At 44.0% G+C, this 27,553-nt stretch overlaps 1 protein-coding gene across 1 annotated transcript; it reads left to right on the top strand.

Moving 5' to 3' along the window:
- Window positions 1-637: 637 nt before the first annotated feature.
- LOC308686550 (ornithine aminotransferase, mitochondrial-like) lies at window positions 638-15,578 on the top strand. The gene is made up of 5 exons (XM_081394985.1): window positions 638-756; window positions 1,504-1,632; window positions 2,345-2,458; window positions 5,355-5,499; window positions 14,670-15,578. Exons 1-5 carry the CDS (start codon window positions 667-669, stop codon window positions 14,828-14,830), a joined length of 639 nt encoding a protein of 212 aa, XP_081251111.1. The 5' UTR covers window positions 638-666; the 3' UTR covers window positions 14,831-15,578.
- Window positions 15,579-27,553: the final 11,975 nt, after the last annotated feature.

A 27,553-nucleotide genomic window follows, 5' to 3' on the forward strand; every position in this document is an offset into this window, starting at 1 on the left:
GGTTTAAAACGTCTCCCCTTAAAACGCTATTGGTCTCGACTATTTAAAAAGTTAAAGGAATATGACTTGGCCTAAAAAAAAAATTTCAGTCAGAAGAATTTTTTTCACTTTAATCCCTGCACACACACGCACGCGCATTCAATTCCTCAGACTCAGCTCATGATTAACAACAATAAAACAATTCATGATATGGTTTAGTGTGCATGTAAAATTGCAAATGCTGTGATTTAATTAAGTAAATGTGGTTTTCTGTCAAAGTAAAATTATAAAATTATAAAAAATTAAGACGGTCATAAATGTAAGTTTCACCATTTAAAATAGTAGTAGTACTGTATTAAAATATATAATAATGATTGTAAGAATATCAATTATTATATGTATTAATTATAATATATTAAGAATAATTATTATTATTTTATGGTTATAATTATAAAAAACAAATTGGCCAAATTGTGCAGCCATACAAAGAAGCACAGCAAATCTGCATTGTTATTTCTAGCCTGTGACTAACCAACTAACTCAACCGGTTCTTCCTAATCGTGTGTGTGTGTGTGTGTGTGTGTGTGTGTGTGTGTGTGTGTGTGTGTGTGTGTGTGTGTGTGTGTGTGTGTGTGTGTGTGTGTGTGTGCGCAGAAAGCACTGCAGGATCCACATGTGGCTGCGTTCATGGTGGAGCCCATCCAGGGTGAGGCGGGCGTCGTCGTTCCTGATGCTGGTTACCTCACTAAAGTCCGGGAACTGTGCACTAAACACAATGCAAGTACACACTCTCTCTCTCTCTCTCTCTCTCTCTCGCTCTCTCTCTCACTCTCACTCTCTCTCTCTCTCTCTCTCTCGCTCTCTCTCTCACTCTCTCTCTCTCTCTCTCTCTCTCTCTCTCTCTCTCTCTCTCTCTCTCTCTCTCTCTCTCTCGCTCTCTCTCTCACTCTCTCTCTCTCTCTCTCACACACACTCACACACACGAGTGCGTGTTGTCACTAGTAGTGTTTCTGAAAAGCGTTTTTGAAGCCCAAAGTGGGCGGAGCCGGCCGTCGCCATCTTGGCAGCATCACTCCCGGATAAACGAAAATGGGCAGAGGCGGATTAGCTGAGGTGACGTGACGCTAACAGACAGCAGACAAACTGCTAGTAGTGACATCAGCAGCAGTCCACCTGTCACTCAAGTGGCCACGCCCTTAATTATGCACAACTTTAAGGTTTAATATAATTTAAATGGATGAGTTATAAAAAAACTCCCCCCCCTCACAGTCGTCATGAAGGGCAACATTAGCGATATAGACCAAAACCACTTTTTGCCCCAGACTGTAAACATGTGTTTTTCTGCTGTAAAGTTGGGCATTTTAACATGGGGGTTTATGGGATTGAGTCTCTTCTGCAGCCAGCCTCTAGTGGCCAGTCGATGAACTGCAGTTTAAGACACTTCAATGTCGGATTCAAGTGAGAGATTGGAACGTTGTAACACAGTTGAGTGTGTGTTGTAACTCAGTAGTGTGTGTGTTGCAGGTTCTGTTCATCGCGGATGAGGTTCAGACCGGTCTGGCCCGCACCGGCCGCCGATTGGCTGTGGATCATGAGGACGTGAGACCAGATGTGGTGGTTCTGGGTAAAGCTCTGTCAGGAGGAGTGTATCCCGTGAGTCTCACACACACACACTCAAGCCACGTATCACACTCGTGTGTTGGTTAAAGGAGAACTCCGGTCAATTTTAACATTGAGCTCATTTTTTGTACATTTGGAGTGCTGTCAATACAGAGAACAACGACAAAAATCGGTGTTGCCTACATCGAGTTATTCTATTTTTAAAATTTGCACCCTGTTGACTTCAATGGGGCAAGTACTAAACCTGCTTTTAGCCTCTTAACATCCTTGATGTGTCATTACAAGTGCACAGAAAATGTGAGTGATTCCTTCTGAGTGAACACGAGTGAATCTGACTGCAGTAGATGTGAAAGATATGTATAAAAATGATGTTATTTAAGCCAGCGCAAATACCTGTGTTTACATCCTGTTTTCGGTTGAAGTCCAAAGTAGTCGATTTCCGAGTTCACGCGCATAGGTTTAGTTACCTATGATCATGCGCGTGAACTCGGCAATCGATTACTTTGGACTTCAACCTGCACATCAAGGATGTTAAGAGGCTAAAAGCAGGTTTAGTACTTGCCCCATTGAAGTCAACAGGGTGCAAATTTTAAAAATAGAATAACTCGATGTAGGCAACACCGATTTTTGTCGTTGTTCTCTGTATTGACGGCACTCCAAATGTACAAAAAATGAGCTCAATGTTAAAATTGACCGGAGTTCTCCTTTAATAGGAAGCACTTCTTGATCTGTGTGTGTGCTTCAGGTGTCTGCTGTTCTGTGTGATGATGAGGTGATGTTGACCATCAAACCCGGAGAACACGGATCCACGTACGGAGGAAACCCTCTGGCCTGCCGTGTCGCCATCGCTGCTCTGGAGGTGAGTGAGTGTCAGTGAGTGTGAGAGTGTCAGTGAGCGTGAGAGTGAGCGTGAGAGTGAGCGTGAGCGTGAGAGTGAGCGTGAGAGTGAGCGTGAGAGTGAGCGTGAGAGTGAGCGTGAGAGTGAGCGTGAGAGTGAGCGTGAGAGTGAGCGTGAGCGTGAGAGTGAGAGTGAGCGTGAGAGTGAGCGTGAGAGTGAGCGTGAGAGTGAGCGTGAGAGTGAGCGTGAGCGTGAGAGTGAGCGTGAGAGTGAGCGTGAGTGAGCGTGAGCGTGAGAGTGAGCGTGAGAGTGAGCGTGAGAGTGAGCGTGAGAGTGAGCGTGAGAGTGAGCGTGAGAGTGAGCGTGAGAGTGAGCGTGAGAGTGAGAGTGAGCGTGAGCGTGAGAGTGAGCGTGAGAGTGAGAGTGAGCGTGAGAGTGAGCGTGAGCGTGAGAGTGAGCGTGAGAGTGAGCGTGAGCGTGAGAGTGAGCGTGAGAGTGAGAGTGAGCGTGAGAGTGAGCGTGAGCGTGAGCGTGAGAGTGAGCGTGAGAGTGAGCGTGAGAGTGAGCGTGAGCGTGAGAGTGAGCGTGAGAGTGAGCGAGAGAGTGAGTGAGAGCGTCAGTGAGTGAGAGTGAGCGTGAGTGAGAGTGAGAGTGAGAGTGAGAGTGAGCGTGAGAGTGAGCGTGAGAGTGAGCGTGAGAGAGCGTGAGAGTGAGCGTGAGAGTGAGCGTGAGAGTGAGCGTGAGAGTGAGCGTGAGAGTGAGCGTGAGAGTGAGCGAGAGAGTGAGTGAGAGCGTCAGTGAGTGAGAGCGTCAGTGAGTGAGAGCGTCAGTGAGTGAGAGTGAGTGAGAGCGAGCGTGAGTGTGAGCGAGTGAGTGTGAGCGAGTGTGTGTGAGCGAGTGTGTGTGAGTGAGAGTGAGCGTGAGAGTGAGTGAGAGTGAGTGAGAGTGTGAGCGAGTGAGTGTGAGCGAGTGTGAGCGAGTGTGAGTGAGCGTGAGCGTCAGTGAGTGAGAGTGAGCGTGAGAGCGAGCGAGTGAGTGTGAGCGAGTGAGAGTGAGTGAGCGTGAGAGTGAGCGTGAGTGAGAGCGTCAGTGAGTGAGAGTGAGCGTGAGAGCGAGCGAGCGAGTGAGTGTGAGCGAGTGTGTGTGAGCGAGTGAGAGTGAGTGAGTGAGTGAGTGAGAGCGTCAGTGAGTGAGAGTGTGACCTACAGCACATCGAGGATGAGTGTGTGTGTGTGTGTGTGTGTGTGTGTGTGTGTGTGTGTGTGTGTGTGTGTGTGGACAGAGAGAGAGCAGAGGATCTGTAGACACTGTGACCTACAGCACATCGAGGATGAGGAACACTTTCTGCTCTTCTGCTCTAAATACTCCAGTATAAGAGAAACCTTTCTGCCCAGATTTGAAATCTTGATTCCATCATTCTCTGAACTGAGTGACGCTGAGAAAATGTTCTTCTTACTGGGAGAAGATGATAGTACAGCTGCACTCGCGGCTAAATATGTGTTAGCTATTCACAACGCCAGAGTCAGCTAATTCTCTAGAGAGACCCACTGTATTTATTCATTTATTAGGATCGATTGTGTTTATTTATCTATTTATTTATATTTACTATGCTACATATGACATGATCTATACATATGTTTTATTTGTTTTATTATTTATATATAATATGTTGATGCTTTGGCAACATTGTGTTACACAGTCATGCTAATAAAGCTCATTTTGAATTGAATTGAATTGAGAGTGAGCGTGAGAGCGAGCGAGTGTGAGTGAGTGAGAGTGAGTGTGTGAGCGAGTGAGTGTGAGTGAGTGAGTGAGTGAGTGAGGGAGTGAGTGAGTGAGTGAGTGAGGGAGTGAGTGAGTGAGGGAGTGTGAGTGAGAGGGAGAGAGCGTGAGTGAGTGAGTGAATGTGAGAGAGGGAGTGTGAGAGAGGGAGTGTGAGAGAGGGAGTGTGAGAGAGGGAGTGTGAGAGAGGGAGTGTGAGAGAGGGAGTGTGAGAGAGGGAGTGTGAGAGAGGGAGTGTGAGAGAGGGAGTGTGAGAGAGGGAGTGTGAGAGAGGGAGTGTGAGAGAGGGAGTGTGAGAGAGGGAGTGTGAGAGAGGGAGTGTGAGAGGGAGTGTGAGAGAGGGAGTGTGAGTGAGAGGGAGTGTGAGTGAGGGAGTGTGAGTGAGAGGGAGTGAGTGTGAGGGAGAGAGCGTGAGTGAGAATGTGAGAGAGTGAGTGAATGTGAGAGAGTGAGTGTGTGAGTGAGCGTGAGAGGGAGTGTGAGTGTGAGAGAGTGAGTGTGAGAGAGGGAGTGTGAGAGAGGGAGTGTGAGAGAGGGAGTGTGAGAGAGGGAGTGTGAGAGAGGGAGTGTGAGAGAGGGAGTGTGAGAGAGGGAGTGTGAGAGAGGGAGTGTGAGAGAGGGAGTGTGAGAGAGGGAGTGTGAGAGAGGGAGTGTGAGAGGGAGTGTGAGAGAGGGAGTGTGAGTGAGGGAGTGTGAGTGAGAGGGAGTGAGTGTGAGGGAGAAAGCGTGAGTGAGAATGTGAGAGAGTGAGTGAATGTGAGAGAGTGAGTGTGTGAGTGAGCGTGAGAGGGAGTGTGAGTGTGAGAGAGGGAGTGTGAGAGAGGGAGTGTGAGAGAGGGAGTGTGAGAGAGGGAGTGTGAGAGAGGGAGTGTGAGAGAGGGAGTGTGAGAGAGGGAGTGTGAGAGAGGGAGTGTGAGAGAGGGAGTGTGAGAGAGAGGGAGTGTGAGTGAGAGGGAGTGAGAGTGAGACAGTGAGAGTCAGAGTGAGTGAGTGAGAGTGAGACAGAGTGAGAGTGAGACAGACTGAATGAGTGAGAGTGAGACAGAGTGAGCGTGAGAGCATGAGAGAGTGTGAGTGTGTGCGTGTGTTTGTCTGTGTGTGTGCACGCGTCTCATCTTCTCTCTGGGCTCTGCAGGTTCTGGAGGAGGAGGGTTTGGCTGCTAACGCTGATCGGATGGGTCAGATCCTGCGAGCCGAACTTAACAAACTCCCCCGAGAGATCGTGAGCGGCGTTCGTGGGAAAGGCCTCCTAAACGCCATCATCATCAACGAGACCGAAGGTGAGCGGGAGTGTGTGTGTGTGTGTGTGTGTGTGTGTGTGTGTGTGTGTGTGTGTGTGTGTGTGTGTGTGTGTGTGTGTGTGTGTGTGTGTGTGTGTGTGTGAAAGATTATATTGCTTATTGCACATAACAGGAGGATGTTGGATAGAAGTCTATTATTAAATGTAAGAGATTGAGAATATGCTGAAGTGTGTATTCATCTACAAGTTTGCTGCTAGTTCAGGCACACATTAAATCCTGTTGGTTCTTTACAGTGTTGGGACAGATGCTGGCAAATGTAACATTACAGTTCGCTTGCCAAATCACATCCATTTGTTTTATTAATATAGGAAGGATTGGAAGTAAATTCTTTATGGGTCATTATAAATACTTTGCTTTAAAAGTACCAAGTAGTCACAAAAAAAAAGATGCATCGATAATCGTTTTAGCATCGCATCGCAGCCTCTGAATTGTAATCGAATCGTGAGATGCCTAGTGATTCCCACCCCTAGTGAGTGTGAGTGAGCGTATAAGTGAGAGTGAGCGAGCGTGAGAGTGAGTGAGCGTGAGAGTGAGCGTGAGAGTGAGAGAGAGTGAGCGTGAGCGTGAGAGAGCGTGAGAGAGAACGTGAGCGTGAGAGTGAGCGTGAGAGTGAGAGAGCGTGAGAGTGAGAGAGCGTGAGAGCGTGAGAGTGAGAGAGCGTGAGAGTGAGAGAGCGTGAGAGTGAGCGTGAGAGAGAGTGAGAGTGAGAGAGCGTGAGAGTGAGAGTGAGAGTGAGAGAGCGTGAGAGTGAGAGAGCGTGAGAGTGAGCGTGAGAGTGAGCGTGAGAGAGAGCGTGAGAGTGAGAGAGCGTGAGAGTGAGCGTGAGAGAGAGCGTGAGAGCGTGAGAGTGAGAGAGCGTGAGAGTGAGAGAGCGTGAGAGAGAGTGAGAGAGAACGTGAGAGTGAGAGAGAACGTGAGCGTGAGAGTGAGAGAGAGTGAGAGAGAGCGTGAGAGAGAGCGTGAGAGTGAGAGAGAACGTGAGCGTGAGAGTGAGAGAGCGTGAGAGAGAGAGCGTGAGAGTGAGCATGAGAGAGAGTGAGAGAGAACGTGAGAGTGAGAGTGAGAGCGTGAGAGTGAGCGTGAGAGAGAGCGTGAGAGTGAGAGAGAACGTGAGAGTGAGAGAGCGTGAGAGTGAGAGAGAACGTGAGAGTGAGAGAGCGTGAGTGAGCGTGAGAGTGAGCGTGAGAGAGAGCGTGAGAGAGAGCGTGAGTGAGCGTGAGAGTGAGCGTGAGAGAGAGCGTGAGAGAGAGCGTGAGAGAGAGCGTGAGAGTGAGCGTGAGTGAGCGTGAGAGTGAGCGTGAGAGTGAGCGTGAGAGAGAGCGTGAGAGAGAGCGTGAGAGAGAGCGTGAGAGTGAGCGTGAGAGTGAGCGTGAGAGAGAGCGTGAGAGAGAGCGTGAGAGAGAGCGTGAGAGTGAGAGAGCGTGAGAGTGAGCGTGAGAGAGAGCGTGAGAGTGAGAGAGAACGTGAGCGTGAGAGTGAGAGAGCGTGAGAGAGAGAGCGTGAGAGTGAGCATGAGAGAGAGTGAGAGAGAACGTGAGAGTGAGAGTGAGAGCGTGAGAGTGAGCGTGAGAGAGAGCGTGAGAGTGAGAGAGAACGTGAGAGTGAGAGAGCGTGAGAGTGAGAGAGAACGTGAGAGTGAGAGAGCGTGAGTGAGCGTGAGAGTGAGCGTGAGAGAGAGCGTGAGAGAGAGCGTGAGTGAGCGTGAGAGTGAGCGTGAGAGAGAGCGTGAGAGAGAGCGTGAGAGAGAGCGTGAGAGTGAGCGTGAGTGAGCGTGAGAGTGAGCGTGAGAGTGAGCGTGAGAGAGAGCGTGAGAGAGAGCGTGAGAGAGAGCGTGAGAGTGAGCGTGAGAGTGAGCGTGAGAGAGAGCGTGAGAGAGAGCGTGAGAGAGAGCGTGAGAGTGAGCGTGAGTGAGCGTGAGAGTGAGCGTGAGAGAGAGCGTGAGAGAGAGCGTGAGAGAGAGCGTGAGAGTGAGCGTGAGCGTGAGAGTGAGAGAGCGTGAGAGAGAGAGAGAACGTGAGAGTGAGAGAGCGTGAGAGAGAGCGTGAGAGTGAGAGAGAACGTGAGCGTGAGAGTGAGAGAGCGTGAGTGAGCGTGAGAGTGAGCGTGAGAGTGAGCGTGAGAGAGAGCGTGAGAGTGAGCGTGAGAGTGAGAGTGAGAGAGCGTGAGAGAGAGAGCATGAGAGTGAGAGAGAGCGTGAGAGTGAGAGAGAACGTGAGCGTGAGAGTGAGAGAGCGTGAGTGAGCGTGAGAGAGAGCGTGAGAGTGAGAGAGAACGTGAGTGTGAGAGTGAGAGAGCGTGAGTGAGCGTGAGAGTGAGCGTGAGAGTGAGAGTGAGCGTGAGAGTGAGCGTGAGAGAGAGCGTGAGAGTGAGCGTGAGCGTGAGAGTGAGAGAGCGTGAGAGTGAGAGAGAACGTGAGCGTGAGAGTGAGAGAGCGTGAGAGTGAGCGTGAGAGTGAGCGTGAGAGTGAGCGTGAGAGAGAGCGTGAGAGTGAGAGAGAACGTGAGCGTGAGAGAGAGAGAGCGTGAGAGAGAGAGCGTGAGAGTGAGCATGAGAGAGAGTGAGAGAGAACGTGAGAGTGAGAGTGAGAGAGCGTGAGAGTGAGCGTGAGAGAGAGCGTGAGAGTGAGAGAGAACGTGAGGGTGAGAGTGAGAGCGTGAGAGTGAGCGTGAGAGTGAGAGAGAACGTGAGCGTGAGAGTGAGAGAGCGTGAGTGAGCGTGAGAGTGAGCGTGAGAGTGAGCGTGAGAGAGAGCGTGAGAGTGAGCGTGAGAGTGAGAGAGCGTGAGAGAGAGAGCGTGAGAGAGAGAGCGTGAGAGAGAGAGCGTGAGTGAGAGAGCGTGAGAGTGAGCGTGAGAGTGAGCGTGAGAGAGAGCGTGAGAGAGCGTGAGAGAGCGTGAGAGAGCGTGAGAGAGCGTGAGAGAGCGTGAGAGAGCGTGAGAGAGCGTGAGAGTGAGCGTGAGAGTGAGAGAGCGTGAGAGTGAGAGAGCGTGAGAGTGAGAGAGCGTGAGAGAGCGTGAGAGTGAGTGTGAGAGTGAGCGTGAGAGTGAGAGAGAACGTGAGCGTGAGAGTGAGAGAGCGTGAGAGTGAGAGAGAGCGTGAGAGTGAGAGAGCGTGAGAGTGAGAGAGCGTGAGAGAGCGTGAGAGAGCGTGAGAGAGCGTGAGAGAGCGTGAGAGAGCGTGAGAGAGCGTGAGAGTGAGCGTGAGAGTGAGAGAGCGTGAGAGTGAGAGAGCGTGAGAGTGAGAGAGCGTGAGAGAGCGTGAGAGTGAGTGTGAGAGTGAGCGTGAGAGTGAGAGAGAACGTGAGCGTGAGAGTGAGAGAGCGTGAGAGTGAGAGAGCGTGAGAGTGAGCGTGAGCGAGACAGAGTGAGCGAGACCCCAATTCCAACATGCGAGCCCCATAGACAAACTGTCTTATAGACCTTATGTAGCTCCGCCCCTTTTCAGCGCTGCGCTCATTGTCTTTTGACTTCCGGTCTGTATTTTCACAGCGTTTTGCGTGTTTATTAATGAACGGCTCGTTTTAAAATCTTCCCGGTCGATTTACATTTGTTAAGTCATCTGCTTTAAACATTACAGTCCTCATGATAACTTTCGTTAACTTTACATTAAGTAAATCCACTTAAAAAGCTAATTACTCCTGGACAGAAATGCCATATAAATATACAGAGCGACCGCAAAACGGAAGTTAAAAGACAATTTTCCAAAGATGGCGGCGCCCTTGTTTCTCTGGTGCATAAGGTCTATATTCTGGGAGAGAAAGAAGAGTGTGTTCTCCTAGCAGCGCAGTGTGTGTCTTCCTGCCATCATATGAGGGACAAGTATGAGAGGCCGTTTGAGACGAAACCCATTGAAACACTTGCAATACACATTGAAAACTTACGATACACACTGAAACACTTGCGCTACACACTGAAACACTTGCGCTACACACTGAAACACTTACGCTACACACTGAAACACTCGCGCTACACACTGAAACACTCGCACTACACACTGAAACATTTGCGCTACACACTGAAACACTCGCGCTACACACTGAAACATTTGCGCTACACACTGAAACATTTGCGCTACACACTGAAACGCTCGCGCTACACACTGAAACACTCGCGCTACACACTGAAACACTTACGCTACACACTGTAATACTGCGATACTAAACAAAAGAAACAAATGCTTTGAAGGCAAGCTTCTATTCCATTCCAAAACCTTGAGTGTTTTGGATTCCAAAGTCCATGTTGTTTTTGAAATCCTCGTAACTTGGACTGTGAACAGCTTGTTTTCTCTGTCATTAATATATCTGACAAAAGTAAGAATAGCAGATGTTGTCCGTTTTGTTGATAGTTTTAAGGGAGGTGTGACAAGATCGAAATTGGACAAAGGTTACAAATTATTCTTGACCTTTTCTTAAATAAAAACAAAAAAGTTCCATTCATTTAAATGGCATGACACTTGATGACTAAGCTCACACTTACTATAGCTAAACAAAATAAATAAATAAATACATTGAAATGATGTCTGATTGTGGGCTATGTTTGAAATCTAGTGGCTTTTCTTAAAATTTCATGTTATTAAGTGTTAGTTTGTCCCGGAGATTGCAGCAATATTCCACTAGTGACTAGATTATGGCTCATTTTTCATGTTACTACCATGAATGAAACTAAGAATTGTACATCTTTACAGTGATAAATTAACCGCGCTTCTGTTTCCAAATGAACCAAACTTCCGGTTGCAATGAAATGACTTCCGGACACACTGAAAATGTTTGTGCTCTCTCACACGTGCGAATGTTTGAAAAGTGCAGTCTTTGTGCAGGTACAACAGTATGTGGGCGATTACAGGGTATATGCAAAGAGTTTCTATGTAACCGCATGTCTTTCATATATATGCACATATATATATAGTGTTTCACATGTACGCGCAAGTGTTTCAGTGTGTAGCGCGAGTGTTTCAGTGTGTATCGCAAGTGTTTCAGTGTGTAGCGCAAGTGTTTCAGTGTGTAGAGCGAGTGTTTCAGTGTGTATCGTAAGTTTTCAATGTGTAATGCAAGTGTTTCAGTGGGTTTTGTCTCAAACGGCCTCTCATAGACAAGGGCTGAACCCTCTTCCCTTAAACTGCTCTCTGTACTTATATATTTATTTTTATTTATTTTTATTTTTGTGTTTCAGTGTGTAGCGCAAGTGTTTCAGTGTGTAGCGCAAGTGTTTCAGTGTGTAGCGCAAGTGTTTCAGTGTGTAGCGCAAGTGTTTCAGTGTGTATCACAAGTGTTTGAGTGTGTAGCGTAAGTGTTTCAGTGTGTATCACAAGTGTTTGAGTGTGTAGCGCAAGTGTTTCAGTGTGTATCGCAAGTGTTTCAGTGTGTAGCGTAAGTGTTTCAGTGTGTATCGCAAGTGTTTCAGTGTGTAGCGCAAGTGTTTCAGTGTGTAGCGTAAGTGTGTGAGTGTGTAGCGCAAGTGTGTGTAGCGCAAGTGTTTCAGTGTGTATTGCAAGTGTTTCAGTGTGTATTGCAAGTGTTTCAGTGTGTAGCGTAAGTGTGTGAGTGTGTAGCGCAAGTGTGTGTAGCGCAAGTGTTTCAGTGTGTAGCGCAAGTGTTTCAGTGTGTAGCGTAAGTGTGTGAGTGTGTAGCGCAAGTGTGTGTAGCGCAAGTGTTTCAGTGTGTAGCGTAAGTGTGTGAGTGTGTAGCGCAAGTGTGTGTAGCGCAAGTGTTTCAGTGTGTAGCGCAAGTGTTTCAGTGTGTAGCGTAAGTGTTTCAGTGTGTATTGCAAGTGTTTCAGTGTGTATTGCAAGTGTTTCAGTGTGTAGCGTAAGTGTGTGAGTGTGTAGCGCAAGTGTGTGTAGCGCAAGTGTTTCAGTGTGTAGCGCAAGTGTTTCAGTGTGTAGCGTAAGTGTTTCAGTGTGTATTGCAAGTGTTTCAGTGTGTATTGCAAGTGTTTCAGTGTGTAGCGTAAGTGTGTGAGTGTGTAGCGCAAGTGTGTGTAGCGCAAGTGTTCCAGTGTGTAGCGCAAGTGTTTCAGTGTGTAGCGTAAGTGTTTCAGTGTGTATCGCAAGTGTTTCAGTGTGTAGCGCAAGTGTTTCAGTGTGTAGCGTAAGTGTGTGAGTGTGTAGCGCAAGTGTGTGTAGCGCAAGTGTTTCAGTGTGTATTGCAAGTGTTTCAGTGTGTATTGCAAGTGTTTCAGTGTGTAGCGTAAGTGTTTCAGTGTGTAGCGTAAGTGTGTGAGTGTGTAGCGCAAGTGTGTGTAGCGCAAGTGTTTCAGTGTGTAGCGCAAGTGTTTCAGTGTGTATTGCAAGTGTTTCAGTGTGTAGCGTAAGTGTTTCAGTGTGTAGCGCAAGTGTTTCAGTGTGTAGCGTAAGTGTTTCAGTGTGTAGCGCAAGTGTGTGAGTGTGTAGCGCAAGTGTGTGTAGCGTAAGTGTTTCAGTGTGTAGCGCAAGTGTTTCAGTGTGTAGCGTAAGTGTTTCAGTGTGTAGCGCAAGTGTGTGAGTGTGTAGCGCAAGTGTGTGTAGCGTAAGTGTTTCAGTGTGTAGCGCAAGTGTTTCAGTGTGTTGCGCAAGTGTTTCAGTGTGTTGCGCAAGTGTTTCAGTGTGTAGTGCAAGTGTTTCAGTGTGTAGCGCAAGTGTGTGTAGCGTAAGTGTTTCAGTGTGTAGCGCAAGTGTTTCAGTGTGTAGCGTAAGTGTTTCAGTGTGTAGCGTAAGTGTTTCAGTGTGTAGCGCAAGTGTGTGAGTGTGTAGCGCAAGTGTGTGTAGCGTAAGTGTTTCAGTGTGTAGCGCAAGTGTTTCAGTGTGTAGCGTAAGTTTTCAATGTGTAGCGCAAGTGTTTCAGTGTGTAGTGCAAGTGTTTCAGTGTGTAGCGTAAGTGTTTCAGTGTGTATCGCAAGTGTTTCAGTGTGTAGCGCAAGTGTTTCAGTGTGTAGCGCAAGTGTTTCAGTGTGTAGCGTAAGTGTTTCAGTGTGTAGCGCAAGTGTTTCAGTGTGTAGCGTAAGTGTTTCAGTGTGTATCGCAAGTGTTTCAGTGTGTATCGCAAGTGTTTCAGTGTGTATCGCAAGTGTTTCAGTGTGTATCGCAAGTGTTTCAGTGTGTAGCGTAAGTGTTTCAGTGTGTAGCGTAAGTGTTTCAGTGTGTAGCGTAAGTGTTTCAGTGTGTAGCGTAAGTGTTTCAGTGTGTAGCGCAAGTGTGTGAGTGTGTAGCGCAAGTGTGTGTAGCGTAAGTGTTTCAGTGTGTAGCGCAAGTGTTTCAGTGTGTAGCGTAAGTTTTCAATGTGTAGCGCAAGTGTTTCAGTGTGTAGCGCAAGTGTTTCAGTGTGTAGCGTAAGTGTTTCAGTGTGTATCGCAAGTGTTTCAGTGTGTATCGCAAGTGTTTCAGTGTGTAGTGCAAGTGTTTCAGTGTGTAGCGTAAGTTTTCAATGTGTAGCGCAAGTGTTTCAGTGTGTAGTGCAAGTGTTTCAGTGTGTAGCGTAAGTGTTTCAGTGTGTAGCGCAAGTGTTTCAGTGTGTAGCGCAAGTGTTTCAGTGTGTATCGCAAGTGTTTCAGTGTGTAGCGTAAGTTTTCAATGTGTAGCGCAAGTGTTTCAGTGTGTAGTGCAAGTGTTTCAGTGTGTAGCGTAAGTGTTTCAGTGTGTAGCGCAAGTGTTTCAGTGTGTAGCGTAAGTGTTTCAGTGTGTATCGCAAGTGTTTCAGTGTGTAGCGTAAGTTTTCAATGTGTAGCGCAAGTGTTTCAGTGTGTAGTGCAAGTGTTTCAGTGTGTAGCGTAAGTGTTTCAGTGTGTAGCGCAAGTGTTTCAGTGTGTAGCGCAAGTGTTTCAGTGTGTAGCGTAAGTGTTTCAGTGTGTATCGCAAGTGTTTCAGTGTGTATCGCAAGTGTTTCAGTGTGTAGCGCAAGTGTTTCAGTGTGTAGCGCAAGTGTTTCAGTGTGTAGCGCAAGTGTTTCAGTGTGTATCACAAGTGTTTGAGTGTGTAGCGCAAGTGTTTCAGTGTGTAGCGTAAGTGTTTCAGTGTGTATCGCAAGTGTTTCAGTGTGTATCGCAAGTGTTTCAGTGTGTATCGCAAGTGTTTCAGTGTGTATCGCAAGTGTTTCAGTGTTTAGCGCGAGTGTTTCAGTGTGTAGCGCAAGTGTTTCAGTGTGTAGCGCAAGTGTTTCAGTGTGTATCGCAAGTGTTTCAGTGTGTATCGCAAGTGTTTCAGTGTTTAGCGCAAGTGTTTCAGTGTGTAGCGTAAGTGTTTCAGTGTGTATCGCAAGTGTTTCAGTGTGTATCGCAAGTGTTTCAGTGTGTAGCGCAAGTGTTTCAGTGTGTATCGCAAGTGTTTCAGTGTGTAGCGCAAGTGTTTCAGTGTGTATCGCAAGTGTTTCAGTGTGTAGCGTAAGTGTTTCAGTGTGTAGCGCAAGTGTTTCAGTGTTTAGCGCGAGTGTTTCAGTGTGTAGCGCAAGTGTTTCAGTGTGTAGCGCAAGTGTTTCAGTGTGTAGCGTAAGTGTTTCAGTGTTTAGCGCAAGTGTTTCAGTGTTTAGCGCGAGTGTTTCAGTGTGTAGCGCAAGTGTTTCAGTGTGTAGCGTAAGTGTTTCAGTGTTTAGCGCAAGTGTTTCAGTGTTTAGCGCGAGTGTTTCAGTGTGTAGCGCAAGTGTTTCAGTGTGTAGCGCAAGTGTTTCAGTGTGTAGCGCAAGTGTTTCAGTGTGTAGCGTAAGTGTTTCAGTGTTTAGCGCAAGTGTTTCAGTGTTTAGCGCGAGTGTTTCAGTGTGTAGCGCAAGTGTTTCAGTGTGTATCGCAAGTGTTTCAGTGTGTAGCGCAAGTGTTTCAGTGTGTATCGTAAGTGTTTCAGTGTGTATCGCAAGTGTTTCAGTGTGTATCGCAAGTGTTTCAGTGTTTAGCGCGAGTGTTTCAGTGTGTAGCGCAAGTGTTTCAGTGTGTAGCGCAAGTGTTTCAGTGTGTAGCGCAAGTGTTCCAGTGTGTAGCGCAAGTGTTTCAGTGTGTAGCGCAAGTGTTTCAGTGTGTAGCGCAAGTGTTTCAGTGTGTAGCGCAAGTGTTTCAGTGTGTAGCGTAAGTTTTCAATGTGTATTGCAAGTGTTTCAATGGGTTTCGTCTCAAACGGCCTCTCATAGTGAGTGAGTCTGTGTGTGTGTCTGTGTGCGTGTGAGATAATCTACTTCTAATCTTTTGATCTCTCTCAGACTATGATGCGTGGCGGGTGTGTCTGCGTCTCCGTGACAACGGCCTGCTAGCAAAGCCCACGCATGGTGACATCATCAGACTGGCTCCGCCCCTCGTTATAAACGAAGACGAGGTCAGAGAGTGTGTGGACATCATCAGCAGGACCATCATGTCGTTTTAAACCCTCTTCATCATCATCATCATCTGAGCTGTAATTCTGTCTGGTTTTAGCTTTCATGTTTTAGCTGTTACAGTCGTTCAGGTCGAGGACTCTCTCACGAGGACTTTCTCTCAGCACACTTTTCACTCTCCCCGAACAGACGACGCTCTGTTTTAATTCTGGTGAAGGAACGTGGGTCGTTTCTGAAGACGCTGCTGTTTATTCACTCGTTTGAAGTGTTTTTACGAAGTCTGACATTTTGATGTGGCCACTTTGAAGAAATGAGTTTCTCCCTGTGATGAGAGAATCGTGCACTTTAACGGCAGTCATTAATGTTGATCAGAACTGAATCATGTTGAAGTGTGAGTGTGTGTGTGTACTTGTACAACTATCTTTGTGAGGACCAGTTTGAGTTTTAGCCCAGTGGAGTGAGGACAGAGAGAGTAAAGTGAGGACATGTTGGCCGGTCCTCAGTCTCTGAGAGCCTTTAAAGTGTTTGAGGGTCAAGACTTGGTTTTAGGGATAAGGTTATAATGAGGTCAAGGGTCGGTTTAGGGTCAGGGGTCGGGTTAGGCACTTAGTTGTGATGGGTAAGGTTAGGGTAAGCGGCTAGAGATTGCATTGTGTCAATTAATGTCCTCATAAAGATAGATGTACAAGAGTGTGTGTGTGTTTGCCTCATGTTTAACGTTTAACGAACGTTTAATCAAATGAAGTGTGATCAGATGATGTTTCATTTCTGTTCTGAAATAAATTTTCAGTCAGCTGAGAGTCAGTTTGTTCTTTCTAATTTGAGTTTAATCTATCATAATGTATTTTATAAAAGTTTTCATAGACAAAAACAATTATAGATGCAATAAGGGATGCAGTTGTTAGAAACTACCTGATTATTGAACAGTTTCTGTGCAGAATCAGATCATGTGATGTTTGCGTTGGTCAGCTGATGCAGAGGAGGGGAGGGGCTAAATTAGCATATATTCAAATTCAACTGAAACCAACATATTAAATGTCTTTAGACTGTAGTTTAAAGGTGCGTGTCACTTTATGCTCGTGTAAGATGAAGGAATTTCCTCTGGTGCGACTGTTTAATTCAGTCGATAACGCTTTCTGTGTGCCGAGGCTCATTCACTTCAGATTCACTTCAGATTCACACTGACGGACCGAAACGGAAGCGACGGTGACGGACAGATGCTGTTGCCATGGAAACAGGTGATGTCAGAACTGTTCCCTGCTTAACGAGTCCTTAATCAATTCTGCATCAGAACAAATCAATTAAATATCAAGCATTGTTTGGGAAACTCTTGAATAGCACCATAAAGATAGACTACATGATTTAATCATGTTTCAGTAGAAATCAAAATATAAACAGACCGTTCAACATTTAAACGCCAGCAGAAACGCTCATCATATCTTCTGCTATTGAGGCCTTTTTGTACTTTATGAATTTGTCCCAGTGTTTGTTTGGTGAATCTACAGCATTGACTGATTTTCTATTTAATCATAATTTTGCTTATTGTTGCGTCTATGCAGTTCATGGTAAGATGAATACATTATAATGTTTGATTTGAAGGACATTTACTGACACAAAATGATATAGAAATATTTGTTTATTATGAGAAATTTTGTGATTATTATTGAATGTTGTCAGTGCTGGATTCGCTCATTTGTTAATGATGATGTAAATGTAAATCTGAACATTAGATGAGGTTGTCATGATTGACAGGTGAGATGTGGCTCCTCCCCCTCCGAGTGACGAGGAAAGTTTCTTCAGAAATTCACGGATTGTGACGGTGAGTGTGTGATCAGTCCATACATCGACTGAGTGATTAAGCGATACATCGACTGAGTGATTAATCCATACATCGACTGAGTGATTAAGCGATACATCGACTGAGTGATTAATCGATACATCGACTGAGTGATTAATCCATACATCGACTGAGTGATTAATCCATACATCGACTGAGTGATTAAGCGATACATCGACTGAGTGATTAATCGATACATCGACTGAGTGATTAATCCATACATCGACTGAGTGATTAATCCATACATCGACAGTGATTAAGCGATACATCGACTGAGTGATTAATCGATACATCGACTGAGTGATTAAGCGATACATCGACTGAGTGATTAAGCGATACATCGACTGAGTGATTAATCGATACATCGACTGAGTGATTAATCGATACATCGACTGAGTGATTAAGCGATACATCGACTGAGTGATTAATCGATACATCGACTGAGTGATTAAGCGATACATCGACTGAGTGATTAAGCGATACATCGACTGAGTGATTAAGCGATACATCGACTGAGTGATTAAGCGATACATCGACTGAGTGATTAATCCATACATCGACTGAGTGATTAAGCGATACATCGACTGAGTGATTAATCCATACATCGACTGAGTGATTAAGCGATAGATCGACTGAGTGATTAATCGATACATCGACTGAGTGATTAAGCGATACATCGACTGAGTGATTAAGCGATACATCGACTGAGTGATTAAGCGATAGATCGACTGAGTGATTAAGCGATACATCGACTGAGTGATTAATCCATACATCGACTGAGTGATTAAGCGATACATCGACTGAGTGATTAATCCATACATCGACTAAGTGATTAGGCGATAGATCGACTGAGTTATTAATCGATACATCGACGGAGTGATTAATCCATACATCGACTGAGTGATTAATCCATACATCGACTGAGTGATTAATCCATACATCGACTGAGTGATTAATCCATACATCGACTGAGTGATTAATCCATACATCGACTGAGTGATTAATCCATACATCGACTGAGTGATTAATCCATACATCGACTGAGTGATTAATCCATACATCGACTGAGTGATTAATCCATACATCGACTGAGTGATTAATCGATACATCGACTGAGTGATTAAGCGATACATCGACTGAGTGATTAAGCGATACATCGACTGAGTGATTAATCCATACATCGACTGAGTGATTAAGCGATACATCGACTGAGTGATTAAGCGATACATCGACTGAGTGATGAAGCGATACATCGACTGAGTGATCAGTCCATACATCGACTGAGTGATTAAGCGATACATCGACTGAGTGATTAATCCATACATCGACTGAGTGATTAAGCGATACATCGACTGAGTGATTAATCCATACATCGACTGAGTGATTAATCCATACATCGACTGAGTGATTAAGCGATACATCGACTGAGTGATTAATCGATACATCGACTGAGTGATTAAGCGATACATCGACTGAGTGATTAAGCGATACATCGACTGAGTGATTAATCGATACATCGACTGAGTGATTAATCCATACATCGACTGAGTGATTAAGCGATACATCGACTGAGTGATTAATCGATACATCGACTGAGTGATTAATCGATACATCGACTGAGTGATTAAGCGATACATCGACTGAGTGATTAAGCGATACATCGACTGAGTGATTAAGCGATACATCGACTGAGTGATTAATCCATACATCGACTGAGTGATTAATCCATACATCGACTGAGTGATTAATCCATACATCGACTGAGTGATTAAGCGATACATCGACTGAGTGATTAATCGATACATCGACTGAGTGATTAAGCGATACATCGACTGAGTGATTAAGCGATACATCGACTGAGTGATTAATCCATACATCGACTGAGTGATTAATCCATACATCGACTGAGTGATTAATCCATACATCGACTGAGTGATTAAGCGATACATCGACTGAGTGATTAATCGATACATCGACTGAGTGATTAAGCGATACATCGACTGAGTGATTAATCGATACATTGACTGAGTGATTAATCGATACATCGACTGAGTGATTAAGCGATACATCGACTGAGTGATTAAGCGATACATCGACTGAGTGATTAATCCATACATCGACTGAGTGATTAAGCGATACATCGACTGAGTGATTAAGCGATACATCGACTGAGTGATTAAGCGATACATCGACTGAGTGATTAATCCATACATCGACTGAGTGATTAAGCGATACATCGACTGAGTGATTAATCCATGCATCGACTGAGTGATTAAGCGATAGATCGACTGAGTGATTAATCGATACATCGACTGAGTGATTAAGCGATACATCGACTGAGTGATTAAGCGATACATCGACTGAGTGATTAAGCGATAGATCGACTGAGTGATTAAGCGATACATCGACTGAGTGATTAATCCATACATCGACTGAGTGATTAATCCATACATCGACTGAGTGATTAATCCATACATCGACTGAGTGATTAATCCATACATCGACTGAGTGATTAATCCATACATCGACTGAGTGATTAAGCGATACATCGACTGAGTGATTAAGCGATACATCGACTGAGTGATTAATCCATACATCGACTGAGTGATTAAGCGATACATCGACTGAGTGATTAATCCATGCATCGACTGAGTGATTAAGCGATAGATCGACTGAGTGATTAATCGATACATCGACTGAGTGATTAAGCGATACATCGACTGAGTGATTAAGCGATACATCGACTGAGTGATTAGGCGATAGATCGACTGAGTTATTAATCGATACATCGACGGAGTGATTAATCCATACATCGACTGAGTGATTAATCCATACATCGACTGAGTGATTAATCCATACATCGACTGAGTGATTAATCCATAAATCGACTGAGTGATTAATCCATACATCGACTGAGTGATTAATCCATACATCGACTGAGTGATTAATCCATACATCGACTGAGTGATTAATCGATACATCGACTGAGTGATTAATCGATACATCGACTGAGTGATTAAGCGATACATCGACTGAGTGATTAAGCGATACATCGACTGAGTGATTAAGCGATACATCGACTGAGTGATTAAGCGATACATCGACTGAGTGATGAAGCGATACATCGACTGAGGGATCAGTCCATACATCGACTGAGTGATTAAGCGATACATCGACTGAGTGATTAATCCATACATCGACTGAGTGATTAAGCGATACATCGACTGAGTGATTAATCCATACATCGACTGAGTGATTAATCCATACATCGACTGAGTGATTAAGCGATACATCGACTGAGTGATTAATCGATACATCGACTGAGTGATTAAGCGATACATCGACTGAGTGATTAATCGATACATCGACTGAGTGATTAATCGATACATCGACTGAGTGATTAAGCGATACATCGACTGAGTGATTAAGCGATACATCGACTGAGTGATTAATCCATACATCGACTGAGTGATTAATCGATACATCGACTGAGTGATTAAGCGATACATCGACTGAGTGATTAAGCGATACATCGACTGAGTGATTAAGCGATACATCGACTGAGTGATTAATCCATACATCGACTGAGTGATTAAGCGATAGATCGACTGAGTGATTAATCGATACATCGACTGAGTGATTAAGCGATACATCGACTGAGTGATTAATCCATACATCGACTGAGTGATTAAGCGATACATCGACTGAGTGATTAAGCGATACATCGACTGAGTGATTAAGCGATACATCGACTGAGTGATTAATCGATACATCGACTGAGTGATTAAGCGATACATCGACTGAGTGATTAAGCGATACATCGACTGAGTGATTAAGCGATACATCGACTGAGTGATTAATACATACATCGACTGAGTGATTAATCCATACATCGACTGAGTGATTAAGCGATAGATCGACTGAGTTATTAATCGATACATCGACGGAGTGATTAATCGATACATCGACTGAGTGATTAATCATACATCGACTGAGTGATTAAGCGATAGATCGACTGAGTGATTAATCGATACATCGACTGAGTGATTAAGCGATACATCGACTGAGTGATTAATCCATACATCGACTGAGTGATTAAGCGATACATCGACTGAGTGATTAAGCGATACATCGACTGAGTGATTAATCGATACATCGACTGAGTGATTAAGCGATACATCGACTGAGTGATTAAGCGATAGATCGACTGAGTGATTAAGCGATACATCGACTGAGTGATTAATCCATACATCGACTGAGTGATTAATCCATACATCGACTAAGTGATTAGGCGATAGATCGACTGAGTTATTAATCGATACATCGACTGAGTGATTAATCCATACATCGACTGAGTGATTAATCCATACATCGACTGAGTGATTAATCCATACATCGACAGTGATTAAGCGATACATCGACTGAGTGATTAATCGATACATCGACTGAGTGATTAAGCGATACATCGACTGAGTGATTAAGCGATACATCGACTGAGTGATTAATCGATACATCGACTGAGTGATTAATCGATACATCGACTGAGTGATTAATCCATACATCGACTGAGTGATTAAGCGATACATCGACTGAGTGATTAAGCGATACATCGACTGAGTGATTAATCCATACATCGACTGAGTGATTAATCCATACATCGACTGAGTGATTAATCCATACATCGACTGAGTGATTAAGCGATACATCGACTGAGTGATTAATCGATACATCGACTGAGTGATTAAGCGATACATCGACTGAGTGATTAATCGATACATCGACTGAGTGATTAATCGATACATCGACTGAGTGATTAAGCGATACATCGACTGAGTGATTAAGCGATACATCGACTGAGTGATTAATCCATACATCGACTGAGTGATTAATCCATACATCGACTGAGTGATTAAGCGATACATCGACTGAGTGATTAAGCGATACATCGACTGAGTGATTAAGCGATACATCGACTGAGTGATTAATCCATACATCGACTGAGTGATTAAGCGATACATCGACTGAGTGATTAATCCATGCATCGACTGAGTGATTAAGCGATAGATCGACTGAGTGATTAATCGATACATCGACTGAGTGATTAAGCGATACATCGACTGAGTGATTAAGCGATACATCGACTGAGTGATTAAGCGATAGATCGACTGAGTGATTAAGCGATACATCGACTGAGTGATTAATCCATACATCGACTAAGTGATTAGGCGATAGATCGACTGAGTTATTAATCGATACATCGACGGAGTGATTAATCCATACATCGACTGAGTGATTAATCCATACATCGACTGAGTGATTAATCCATACATCGACTGAGTGATTAATCCATACATCGACTGAGTGATTAATCCATACATCGACTGAGTGATTAATCGATACATCGACTGAGTGATTAATCGATACATCGACTGAGTGATTAAGCGATACATCGACTGAGTGATTAAGCGATACATCGACTGAGTGATTAAGCGATACATCGACTGAGTGATGAAGCGATACATCGACTGAGTGATCAGTCCATACATCGACTGAGTGATTAATCCATACATCGACTGAGTGATTAATCCATACATCGACTGAGTGATTAATCCATACATCGACTGAGTGATTAATCGATACATCGACTGAGTGATTAATCGATACATCGACTGAGTGATTAAGCGATACATCGACTGAGTGATTAAGCGATACATCGACTGAGTGATTAAGCGATACATCGACTGAGTGATTAAGCGATACATCGACTGAGTGATGAAGCGATACATCGACTGAGTGATCAGTCCATACATCGACTGAGTGATTAAGCGATACATCGACTGAGTGATTAATCCATACATCGACTGAGTGATTAAGCGATACATCGACTGAGTGATTAATCCATACATCGACTGAGTGATTAATCCATACATCGACTGAGTGATTAAGCGATACATCGACTGAGTGATTAATCGATACATCGACTGAGTGATTAATCGATACATCGACTGAGTGATTAATCGATACATCGACTGAGTGATTAAGCGATACATCGACTGAGTGATTAAGCGATACATCGACTGAGTGATTAATCCATACATCGACTGAGTGATTAATCGATACATCGACTGAGTGATTAAGCGATACATCGACTGAGTGATTAAGCGATACATCGACTGAGTGATTAAGCGATACATCGACTGAGTGATTAATCCATACATCGACTGAGTGATTAAGCGATAGATCGACTGAGTGATTAATCGATACATCGACTGAGTGATTAAGCGATACATCGACTGAGTGATTAATCCATACATCGACTGAGTGATTAAGCGATACATCGACTGAGTGATTAAGCGATACATCGACTGAGTGATTAAGCGATACATCGACTGAGTGATTAAGCGATACATCGACTGAGTGATTAAGCGATACATCGACTGAGTGATTAAGCGATAGATCGACTGAGTGATTAAGCGATACATCGACTGAGTGATTAATACATACATCGACTGAGTGATTAATCCATACATCGACTGAGTGATTAAGCGATAGATCGACTGAGTTATTAATCGATACATCGACGGAGTGATTAATCGATACATCGACTGAGTGATTAATCATACATCGACTGAGTGATTAAGCGATAGATCGACTGAGTGATTAATCGATACATCGACTGAGTGATTAAGCGATACATCGACTGAGTGATTAATCCATACATCGACTGAGTGATTAAGCGATACATCGACTGAGTGATTAAGCGATACATCGACTGAGTGATTAATCGATACATCGACTGAGTGATTAAGCGATACATCGACTGAGTGATTAAGCGATAGATCGACTGAGTGATTAAGCGATACATCGACTGAGTGATTAATCCATACATCGACTGAGTGATTAATCCATACATCGACTAAGTGATTAGGCGATAGATCGACTGAGTTATTAATCGATACATCGACGGAGTGATTAATCCATACATCGACTGAGTGATTAATCCATACATCGACTGAGTGATTAATCCATACATCGACTGAGTGATTAATCCATACATCGACTGAGTGATTAATCCATACATCGACTGAGTGATTAATCCATACATCGACTGAGTGATTAATCCATACATCGACTGAGTGATTAATCCATACATCGACTGAGTGATTAATCCATACATCGACTGAGTGATTAATCGATACATCGACTGAGTGATTAAGCGATACATCGACTGAGTGATTAAGCGATACATCGACTGAGTGATTAATCCATACATCGACTGAGTGATTAAGCGATACATCGACTGAGTGATTAAGCGATACATCGACTGAGTGATGAAGCGATACATCGACTGAGTGATTAATCCATACATCGACAGTGATTAAGCGATACATCGACTGAGTGATTAATCGATACATCGACTGAGTGATTAATCGATACATCGACTGAGTGATTAATCGATACATCGACTGAGTGATTAAGCGATACATCGACTGAGTGATTAAGCGATACATCGACTGAGTGATTAAGCGATACATCGACTGAGTGATTAATCCATACATCGACTGAGTGATTAATCCATACATCGACTGAGTGATTAAGCGATACATCGACTGAGTGATTAATCCATACATCGACTGAGTGATTAAGCGATACATCGACTGAGTGATTAATCGATACATCGACTGAGTGATTAATCGATACATCGACTGAGTGATTAAGCGATACATCGACTGAGTGATTAAGCGATACATCGACTGAGTGATTAATCCATACATCGACTGAGTGATTAAGCGATACATCGACTGAGTGATTAAGCGATACATCGACTGAGTGATTAAGTGATACATCGACTGAGTGATTAAGCGATACATCGACTGAGTGATTAATCCATACATCGACTGAGTGATTAAGCGATACATCGACTGAGTGATTAATCCATGCATCGACTGAGTGATTAAGCGATAGATCGACTGAGTGATTAATCGATACATCGACTGAGTGATTAAGCGATAGATCGACTGAGTGATTAATCGATACATCGACTGAGTGATTAAGCGATACATCGACTGAGTGATTAATCCATACATCGACTGAGTGATTAAGCGATACATCGACTGAGTGATTAAGCGATACATCGACTGAGTGATTAAGCGATACATCGACTGAGTGATTAAGCGATACATCGACTGAGTGATTAAGCGATACATCGACTGAGTGATTAAGCGATAGATCGACTGAGTGATTAAGCGATACATCGACTGAGTGATTAATACATACATCGACTGAGTGATTAATCCATACATCGACTGAGTGATTAAGCGATAGATCGACTGAGTTATTAATCGATACATCGACGGAGTGATTAATCGATACATCGACTGAGTGATTAATCATACATCGACTGAGTGATTAAGCGATAGATCGACTGAGTGATTAATCGATACATCGACTGAGTGATTAAGCGATACATCGACTGAGTGATTAATCCATACATCGACTGAGTGATTAAGCGATACATCGACTGAGTGATTAAGCGATACATCGACTGAGTGATTAATCGATACATCGACTGAGTGATTAAGCGATACATCGACTGAGTGATTAAGCGATAGATCGACTGAGTGATTAAGCGATACATCGACTGAGTGATTAATCCATACATCGACTGAGTGATTAATCCATACATCGACTAAGTGATTAGGCGATAGATCGACTGAGTTATTAATCGATACATCGACGGAGTGATTAATCCATACATCGACTGAGTGATTAATCCATACATCGACTGAGTGATTAATCCATACATCGACTGAGTGATTAATCCATACATCGACTGAGTGATTAATCCATACATCGACTGAGTGATTAATCCATACATCGACTGAGTGATTAATCCATACATCGACTGAGTGATTAATCCATACATCGACTGAGTGATTAATCCATACATCGACTGAGTGATTAATCGATACATCGACTGAGTGATTAAGCGATACATCGACTGAGTGATTAATCGATACATCGACTGAGTGATTAAGCGATACATCGACTGAGTGATTAAGCGATAGATCGACTGAGTGATTAAGCGATACATCGACTGAGTGATTAATCCATACATCGACTGAGTGATTAATCCATACATCGACTAAGTGATTAGGCGATAGATCGACTGAGTTATTAATCGATACATCGACTGAGTGATTAATCCATACATCGACTGAGTGATTAATCCATACATCGACTGAGTGATTAATCCATACATCGACAGTGATTAAGCGATACATCGACTGAGTGATTAATCGATACATCGACTGAGTGATTAAGCGATACATCGACTGAGTGATTAAGCGATACATCGACTGAGTGATTAATCGATACATCGACTGAGTGATTAATCGATACATCGACTGAGTGATTAATCCATACATCGACTGAGTGATTAAGCGATACATCGACTGAGTGATTAAGCGATACATCGACTGAGTGATTAATCCATACATCGACTGAGTGATTAATCCATACATCGACTGAGTGATTAATCCATACATCGACTGAGTGATTAAGCGATACATCGACTGAGTGATTAATCGATACATCGACTGAGTGATTAAGCGATACATCGACTGAGTGATTAATCGATACATCGACTGAGTGATTAATCGATACATCGACTGAGTGATTAAGCGATACATCGACTGAGTGATTAAGCGATACATCGACTGAGTGATTAATCCATACATCGACTGAGTGATTAATCCATACATCGACTGAGTGATTAAGCGATACATCGACTGAGTGATTAAGCGATACATCGACTGAGTGATTAAGCGATACATCGACTGAGTGATTAATCCATACATCGACTGAGTGATTAAGCGATACATCGACTGAGTGATTAATCCATGCATCGACTGAGTGATTAAGCGATAGATCGACTGAGTGATTAATCGATACATCGACTGAGTGATTAAGCGATACATCGACTGAGTGATTAAGCGATACATCGACTGAGTGATTAAGCGATAGATCGACTGAGTGATTAAGCGATACATCGACTGAGTGATTAATCCATACATCGACTAAGTGATTAGGCGATAGATCGACTGAGTTATTAATCGATACATCGACGGAGTGATTAATCCATACATCGACTGAGTGATTAATCCATACATCGACTGAGTGATTAATCCATACATCGACTGAGTGATTAATCCATACATCGACTGAGTGATTAATCCATACATCGACTGAGTGATTAATCGATACATCGACTGAGTGATTAATCGATACATCGACTGAGTGATTAAGCGATACATCGACTGAGTGATTAAGCGATACATCGACTGAGTGATTAAGCGATACATCGACTGAGTGATGAAGCGATACATCGACTGAGTGATCAGTCCATACATCGACTGAGTGATTAATCCATACATCGACTGAGTGATTAATCCATACATCGACTGAGTGATTAATCCATACATCGACTGAGTGATTAATCGATACATCGACTGAGTGATTAAGCGATACATCGACTGAGTGATTAAGCGATACATCGACTGAGTGATTAAGCGATACATCGACTGAGTGATTAAGCGATACATCGACTGAGTGATGAAGCGATACATCGACTGAGTGATCAGTCCATACATCGACTGAGTGATTAAGCGATACATCGACTGAGTGATTAATCCATACATCGACTGAGTGATTAAGCGATACATCGACTGAGTGATTAATCCATACATCGACTGAGTGATTAATCCATACATCGACTGAGTGATTAAGCGATACATCGACTGAGTGATTAATCGATACATCGACTGAGTGATTAAGCGATACATCGACTGAGTGATTAATCGATACATCGACTGAGTGATTAATCGATACATCGACTGAGTGATTAAGCGATACATCGACTGAGTGATTAAGCGAT

This window comes from Scardinius erythrophthalmus (genome assembly GCF_964197995.2).
Source record: "Scardinius erythrophthalmus genome assembly, contig: HAP1_SCAFFOLD_414, whole genome shotgun sequence".
In the NCBI taxonomy this organism is placed as follows: domain Eukaryota; kingdom Metazoa; phylum Chordata; class Actinopteri; order Cypriniformes; family Leuciscidae; genus Scardinius; species Scardinius erythrophthalmus.